The 9,306-nt window shown below is 31.0% G+C and overlaps 1 protein-coding gene across 1 annotated transcript; it reads left to right on the top strand.

Moving 5' to 3' along the window:
• Window positions 1-2,361: 2,361 nt before the first annotated feature.
• On the top strand, window positions 2,362-7,753 carry LOC112452700 (the record flags this gene model as incomplete). The annotated part of the gene is made up of 3 exons (XM_025013037.1): window positions 2,362-2,451; window positions 2,539-2,716; window positions 7,114-7,753. Coding segments are annotated over 3 exons (308 nt in total), but the record flags the coding sequence as incomplete, so codon positions are not given.
• Between the last annotated feature and the right edge of the window lie 1,553 nt (window positions 7,754-9,306).

Raw genomic sequence — 9,306 nt, 5'->3', positions numbered from 1 at the left:
GAATTTTCTGGGGAGTGCTATAAAGTGTATTATTTTTTGTTACCGATTTTTTTGAAAACCGGTTACAAAATTTTTCCAATTTCTCGGGAAATAATTGAATCTTAAAGAATTACATATGAAATAAAGGTAGAATTTCCCCGGGATTGCTATAAAGTGTACAATTTTTTGTTACCGATTTTTTTGGGAACCGGTTACACATTTTTTCCAATTTTTCAGGAATTAATTGACCAAATCTTAAAAAATTATATATGGAATAGGAGTCGTGTCAAAATTTTTTTAATTTTTGGAAGATAATTTTAATTTTTTATTAATGGATAATTTTTCATTAATGAATTGATTTTCTTGATCTATATATATAAGTACCGGACGTCTGTCTGTCTGATATATGAAACAGAGGTAGAATTTATGAAACAGAGGTAGAATTTTTCGGGGAGTGCTATAAAGTGTATTATTTTTCGTTATCGTTCTTTTTGGAAACCGGTTACAAAATTTTTCCAATTTTTTGAGAAATAATTGAATTTTAAAGAAGTCCGGCAAGTTCGGCATAACCCTAGGGACCAGCCCTAGGGTATGCATTAGGCATTTTCCTCCTCCAACGAAAAAAAAAAAAAAAAAAAAAAAAAGGCCCAATATCTCAAAATTTACGGATATTAAAAAATTCACGATGAAAAATTGAAACTTTTTAAAAATAAAAAAAAATGTATTTAAATTAAAAATTAGTATTAAACTGAGAGTAAAATAAAGGTTGAATCTAAAAAAAAACGAAGATGTAGATTACAGTTTAAGAAGAAAAAATAACAAATTTAGTGTTTCAAATTAATGGGTAAATTTAAAGCATATATAATTAATATACAGATAGATTTATACCCGCGCGAAGCGCGGGCCGAATAGCTAGTATATATATATATATACGATTCTATTTTTTACAAATATGCATATATGTATATGTGTGTTTATATCCGTATAATATAGAGAATCGCAATAATAACATTAAATGTAATAATAATTATAATATAGAACTACCCAGGTAGCACATACACGTTTCAAAAATGTTTTATAAGCGTTTTTATGAAACGTTTTATAACCGATTTCTAAAAACCTTTCTCATGAGTAAAAATGTACGCGAGCGTTACTTCTGTAGTAACTTACGATAATTCCTCCACGTAAATGCGGTATAAGTAATATGTAAATTACCAATTTGCAAAAGATATTAATTTGTTTTCACGAACTAGAAATTTTTTTCTGTCAAATTATCAATTCTTTAAGTAATCTGTAATTTACTTTTACCTAAATATCCCTGTTTAACACTACAAAAATGCGTGATATGAGTACAAAATTACCTTTTTCAAAAAAGGTAAAAAAGGCGCCAAGTACACGCAATGTACTTTATAAATTCAAAAATCCAACCTAAGTAGCAGCTTTATTTTTCCTTAACAAAATTATATCATCATAAAATTACGTTACCTATAGCTTAACCTAAGTGATGTATAAATCTAACCTGAGTGGTAGTAGCTTTAATTTCTCCTTAACAAAATTATTATATCACAAAATTATGTTACCTAATTCAACTTAAGTGACATGTACAATATATCAAAAAAAAGATGTAAAATCTTTAAATTGCGCCAATTGCAAAGAGAATTTATATATTGCTTTGAAAAATAATTGTTGTGCAACTACTTTTAAAAAATAAAACCCAAGTGGTACATAATCTTTGTGTTCCCATTCAAGGGTCTTCCTATTCCAACTCAAGTGGTAATAGCTTCTTAATTCTCCTTAACAAAATTATAATATTACAAAAAATTTTTGTTACAAAGAATTAAAGAGGTAACAGTACAAAATAAAAATATTTAATTAAAATAAAATAAATAAATTTTTCTTGTAAAAGAACTTGGCCCTGCTTTTTTACTTCTTTCGCATTCTTTCTTAAATTATGTTTATTGTTTTTTTATTTAATAAAAAATGTTAGTACTAATGTTTAAATTTTAATGTTTAAATTTCGAAGTTTAGCGGCGCCAAGTTTTTTTACAAAAAAAATTTATTTATTTTTACACCATAACTCAGAATGTCACCAAATTTCGTTGACAACACTGGCACATAAAGATACATTTACAGTAGGAAAGGCAAGTTTCTACGATAAATTGTAATTGGCAAAAAGCCTAATGTCAAGTTTGCCTTGGTGTAGAGTTTACCCCGGTCTCCCCTACACACAATATACGTCTTATTATTATTATTCTCATTATCACAATTATTTGCATGGTTATAATATGGTTATAATATGGTTATAATATGGTGTGGTGTGTTCCCGGTGGCGGTGGATGTTATCATGGGGTCCTTGAATCATCACAACCTCTCTCAATTTAGCCCGCGAGGTAATTGAGGCATCACTACCACAAGACTACGTTTCATCACTGCCACAGCCACCGGGAGGGCTCACTACTGCCAGAACACCAAGTATGTCCTGTGCTTTTTTCTATTAATTTTTTCTACAGTATGACAATCGATCAACTCACGTAAATTGTAATTTTATCTGGTTTTCAGAGTGCGACCAAAAATTTGTGAGCACTCCTGACGGACCGCTGAACGGAAGCTTTCACGCACCGACGCTGATCAATCCTGAAGGAGATCCACGACAGTGCGTTTACACATTTCTTGCAGGGCCGCGTCAGCGTGTCGAATTGATTTTTACCTCGTTTGGCCTTCGGGGAAAACCACCAGAGTGAGTCTTTGTCTTCATCATTTTATCCCGCGAACCTCAATATATTTGGTAGACAATTGTTTTTTTTTCTTTTAATAAGTATTTGTAATCATTTGGAAATTATTTAGAGAAATTTGGAAAGCCATTTTTATACTTTGGAGAGAAGTACACAATTATTAATAATTAATACAAATTAATTAAGCATATAGTGGGCAGACATATTAATCGATTTCTTTTCTTTTTTTTAATAGATTCTAAATGATATGGAAAATTGCTTACAACACATTTTATTATTTGGAAAACAATTTTTATTTATTTATTAATTATTATTAATAATACATAGTCCAGAAGAGAAAGCAGGAACCGTTCCTGACTTACATCATGTATGTATATATGTATATACGTGCTCATTTTCTGTTCTTTCTTCAACGTTAATAGTACTTTGTCCACAACAGCAGTATAATAATTACGCATGGTTAAAAATTTTGGAGCAATACAATTTATAACACAAAACCATTCTTTATTTCAAGACATTAATTTGAAATATGTTATGAGGAAATATAAATCTTTACAGTGTCATAAATTGTAGTATGTAAATTACAATACATCAATCAATATCTCTAATTTGATTAAAATTCAATATGAAGAATGTAACAGGATGTTCGTGTTAAATTATTTTTATTAAACAAATATTTTTCCAACTATAGTAAACTGCGCGCCGACAAATCGTCAGACTTGAAACACAATTTTGATTGGCATAGTAAAATTCCCTCTATGCCCTCTAATTAAATCGTTACAATTTAATATTTTGCAATAATTTCTTTACATTTTTTAGATGCTTAGCATCAAAAATTAACGATTTAATTAGGGGGGATAGAGGGAATTTTACTACGCCAATCAAAATTGTGTTTCAAGTCTGACGATTTGTCGGCGCGCAGTTTACTATATATGGTTGAAAAAATATTTGTTTATTAAAAATAATTAACACGAACATCCTGTTACGGCTTTCCTTGCCCTATTCTTCATATGTAACTTATTTATTTCTCGTTTAAGGAGGTTCTACAGGTACTCTCTAGTCAGTTGAGAGATGAAGAGAAAATCTTCAAATTCGTCGATTCTAAGTATTCATAAAATATTTTCGTGAATTTTGATGACGTTAGAGCTTATATCATACCCATATTAGTCAAAGCGAGGAATAATTAAAAATATCGTGTAAGTGCTCCTTTGACTCTGGCGGCTTATAATGGAAGAAAATGTGGTAACGTCGCGAACTTGACAGTTCTGCTCATATGACCGTGGTTATTTCACAATTTCACATAATTCTAGAGCGAGTACTTCTCCGTAAGCGCTCGTAAACGTTAGGTGCTTAAGTTTGAGGTGCTGTCATACTGTGGTGCTGTACGCTGTACTGGCTGTACACTTTTCGCGCGGGTGCAGTCGCTGCGACATTGCCAAATCTCCCTTGTTATTCGAAGCACGCTACGTGAACTGTGATATGGCCTGTTTCAATAGCCAATATCACAAAATTTTACGCGATAACCCTTGTTTTTCTCGATATTTTTGAAAAAGTTAGATTAAGATCTATAAGAGCTCCGTTTTTTGAATCTTTGGTAGGTCGCCTTTATATAATTAATATCTCGTTTCCTGTCTCTGAGCCCCTCTGCCATATGTAGCTTATGTTAAAAACTGTGATTTCAAAATTCATTTTTGCAAATTTTTACACGGTAACCGATGCTAAAATTTTTCGAGCACTTTTCTCGCATCTCAATTTATACGACCATAAAGTTTTTTCCAATTTTTAGATACATCCATTATCTGTAGAACCTCCTTAATTGTTTAAGAAACATCAGTATTAATAAACAGGTGAAAGGACAAAAAAATGATACAATTATAACTATATTTATGATAGAAAAAGGAAGAATAAAAAAGATATTGAGCACGTATGTGTACAAGAATAATTTTTAAATTCCTATGAAGGCAGAAACATATCTTTATTTTCAAATATTTCCTTTTATTTTAACACTTGTAATATTTTAGCCTATTTGCTTTAATTAAATATTTTAAAAAAGTCAAATTAATTTTATTAAGCACAAATAGAATGACTTAATAATACAAAAACTGCTTCATATATAAATTAAAATTTTAAGTATTAATTAACATCAGAAAATAACAAAGAATTCTAATGGAAACGAAATGAAAAGAACAGGAAATACTTTGCAATTAAAAAAGGAAATGATAATATCTCTGTAGTTCATAGAGCAGAAGTAGATTTAGCTCTATTCTTTTCCTAATTTTTAATAAGTATTGCACCTCGCAGAGCAGTAAAGACAATTAGCCATTTACTTGGAAGTTGACTAAAAGCATTTAACTGGCTAAACCAAAGACGGAAACAATGTTGTTTTATTCTTCCAACGAACTGTGCATCATCGGCCATTAGTTACATTATTGTTCCAGAAACAGGAACTTGCTGTATATAAACCTATTTCTTTTTTTTTGCGTAATAATGATGTAACTGAAGAAAGTTATTAAAGTATTAATAATGATAAATTAATGTAAAATTAAAAAAATTTTTCCAATATATTTAAAAGGTTTTTGCAAATTGGTCAAGTTTGCTAGAGATCCTTCCACGACGTTTGACGTACGCTAGCTGACTTTGTTGTGTTAATATATATTGTAATGTATTTGGAGAGGGGCTCGAGTGTTGGAGCTTGCTGCGCTCATAGCCGACGAGCTCCAGTTCGGTATGTACCTGCGACTTGTAAACATACCCAGCATAGTCGCGCGCTGTTAGAATAGCCGGTGTCTAATAAAGTGTTAACAACTAATAAGCGAGCTCTGTCTTTCTGCCTTTTCCACCTCCCTGTTCAGACATTACATATATCTTTACCACTACATTGACTGTATTAAAACTTTGATTGCTTCTTTCATAACCTTACTAACGTCATCAACAACAAATTGAATAAAAAAATGGTTATTAACAAACAGAAGATCATTTAATAAGCATAATTACCGCTTCTTGAGTATCCTGAATAGTTACCAATTAGTTATTTTATTACATTCACTTTATCATTTTATTAACTTATGAATAAGACAGATTTTATTGATTGCTTTACTACAAATTATTGACAGATTTTATCGATTGCTTAATTACAAATTTAAAAAATCTTTCAAAAATGAAAAGAATGGTTGATTCGAAATATTTAACAAAATTTAATTGATGGAAAATTATAACATGTTTTCGAAAACCTTTTAAACTAACAGTGTATTAATTAAGTCTTTTTTCGGTGTAGATTAGTGTAGATGAGCGCGTGTTGATTGACTATTATACGTTTAACGCGGTTTATCGTCGCGACCAATAAACGCGCCGCTTATATATCTACACTGAAAAATGATCTCACTAATGCATTCACAAAGTGAAGGAAAGAGGAAAAGGAAGTTAGCACAGACATGCTACAGGTCAGGGACGTCTCCTTCCGCCTGTAGATTATGTATTCATAATTATTAATTATTGAGGCAGATAGTTTATCACGTAGTTAGGATAAGAGCCGCTTGGGAAGGGTTGCGCCACCGTCCGGGCACCATAAGCACGAGGCCAACTGTGGCCGCTCGATCGTTCGGGTATCATCAGGAGAGCTCGGGTCTCTAGCGAAGACGCCGGAAAGCGTGCGTGCTTCCGCCTGTTAATCGTCGACTCTCGTGCGTAAAAGTCGCGCTGCTTCTCTTGTGCTAATTGCAATAAAAAATATTGTTTAAGTACGAATCGTTTATCTCAGCTCTCCGATCCCTCCCTCACAATAGCTTAAAATCCCTAACATTAATAAATAAATAAAAATTGTTTCCCAAATCATGAAATATCTTGGAACTGATTTTCTAAATCATTTAGAATTGTAAGGTAGTCTGTGATAACAAACCGATCGAGGTACAATTGTCTCTATGTTTATATTAGTCATGCGAGAGGTAACGCGAAGTTTAGTTATAAGGCGTTGGTACTCATGTAAGGCGCAGGGCTCCGAGAGGCTCCTCACTTATATCTCAGACAGAAAGTTTTCGTCCGTGATACCGCACGCGGAAAATTTACTCCATTACATATATATTATACTCACACATTATACTCGTTCTACGTTTGTAATAAATAATAGTTATAGTAGCCGCAAGTTTGTTTCGACCTCCAACAAGAATCTATAAAAAAATCAGTTAATATGTCTGTCCACTATATGCTTAATTAATTTTTATTAATTATTAATTATGTACTCTTTTCCAAATTATGAAAATGGCCTTCCTTTCTCCAAATAATTTCCAAATGATTACAAATACTTAAAGAAAACAAAACAATTTTCTACCAAATATATTGAGATATCCCACGATTACATTGATTCTGATGTTCCGGAATTCGCAATTCGCCTTATTGTCGCCCGCAGATTGATAATTATGTCACGCACCTTTTACGATCGGCGATAGACGTCAACATATTAGGCATATTTTTTACGTGACTCTAGTATAAGCAACCAAAGTGTACCAAACTGCACCACCAATAGCAACCACCGATAACAACTTTGGTATAATATATGTGCCAAACCATACCAAACGATCGCTAAAAATCGCCTATTATATCCGATATATCAAGTCAATTGTTATAGTCCTACGTATACGGTCCTACGTATTCATTATTTTTCTATTTTCCCACTTTCCATTTCTCTCGCTGATTTCTCTTCTTTTTTTTATACAAGAAAATGTCAAATAGTGAAAAAATAAAACAAGAAGAGAAATGGTAATAGAAAAGAATACGAAAACAGATATACGACAAAAAATACAGAGGTTTGACTATACATATTACTTGATTTTTTTTTATGGTATGGTATCATGGTATTTTCTCATACGTCAATAATAAAAATTTATAATTATTTTTCCTTTTACGAAAACTTTAGTGATTGATACCTGATAAAGGCGCAAGGCAAGGTTTGATATTTTAGAATTATATTATATACTTGAATTTGACAATTTTTGCATATAAATGTGATGGATTTATATAAGAAACATTTATTTAAATATATGTATTGTTTGCACGCATACATTTCCTGATATTTAGTGGATCTGCTGTGGGAGAATTACCTGCGTAAGTGTTAATAAACTTATAGAAAGTTATGTTAATTAGCTAACAGCAAGCTATTCAGAAATGAAATCACGTACTTATATTTAATATGTGATATATATTTATGAATTTAAAAAAATTTATTTTCTGGGGTTTAGATAGTATTATATGTTTATAAAAGAAAAAAGTGTGCAAATTAGGAATTTGCACATTGCTTTTTCACCATTTTTAAGTGTGCAAATTAAGACTTTGCACATTAATTACTTCATCAACTTCATCTACTTCATCAATTATATTTTGCTTATAAAGCTTCCTTTGTGAGGAAGCTTATATTTTATTTGATACATAATATTATATTATATTAGTATACCTATAGTACATAATATTATATTAGTATTTATTAATTTGGTTTCCTCATAGAGCGAAATAAAATGTTGATAAAGCAATGTGTAAATTTATAATTTGCACACCTTTTTATTTTTATATAACTTATAAAAATTTTATAGAGTTTATTTTCTTCTAATCAAACAAATCTTGAAAAATATATGAAATAGAGGTAGAAAAGATTGAAGAATATAATAAAATTAGAAATAGTCCGATATCTCAAAATTTGCGGAAGTTAGAGTTACACAGACATTTCTAAAAAAATTATGGACCTTTGATCGCGTATAAAGCTGGGTCTAATCAACCAAATCTTAAAGAATTATGTATAAAATAGGAGTAGAAAAGTCTGAAGATTATAATAGAATTATAAATAGCTTGATACATCAAAATTTGCGGAAATTATAGCCACAGACATTTCTTAAAAAATTCAAAATTTTATAAAGAAAGAACCCCTTTTTACTGATTATCGCCAAATGCAATACCAACCTTCCTTTAATAATACTCTACCAATTAAAAAAAATTTAGCCCGATATCTCAAAATTTACGAAAGTTATAGCAACCACGCACGGATATCAAATCCACATACGCACGCACGCACGCACGCACGTACACATACACACACACACACACACACACACACACGCGCGCGCGCGCGCGCACATAAACATTTTGTAAAAATGTTATTTTTCGACGTTTTAGAACATTATCTGAACATATTGGCAGAGAAAACTAAAAAAAATTTTTTTTTACAAAAATAAAGCTTCTTCTAAAAGGAAGCAAGAAATTCATATTTTATATAATGTGTATTTCTAAAATCAGGATCGGCGTTAGGGGCGTGCAAACAGTGTGTCGCACACGTAAAAGGTCAATATAGAGCCATAGTAATGTAAGCCATAGTAATGTAAGTCAAAGTTTTTAAGATATTGAATTGTGTGCATATATGCAATTTATGTATTGTATAAATTGCATCTATGCACACGAAACAATATTTTAAAAAATTTGACTTATACCACTATTTCACGTTGACGTTTGATCGGCTCGACGCTCATCTCAGCGAGCAAAAATTAGAAAATTTTAGAAATAATATATTTTATTTATATATATTATATCCGTAAAATATTACTACTTGAAGATATTA

Source organism: Temnothorax curvispinosus, unplaced genomic scaffold (genome assembly GCF_003070985.1).
Source record: "Temnothorax curvispinosus isolate PA1 unplaced genomic scaffold, ASM307098v1 QBEX01003623.1, whole genome shotgun sequence".
Classification (NCBI taxonomy): domain Eukaryota; kingdom Metazoa; phylum Arthropoda; class Insecta; order Hymenoptera; family Formicidae; genus Temnothorax; species Temnothorax curvispinosus.
This window is presented reverse-complemented; position numbering and strand designations above follow the sequence as displayed.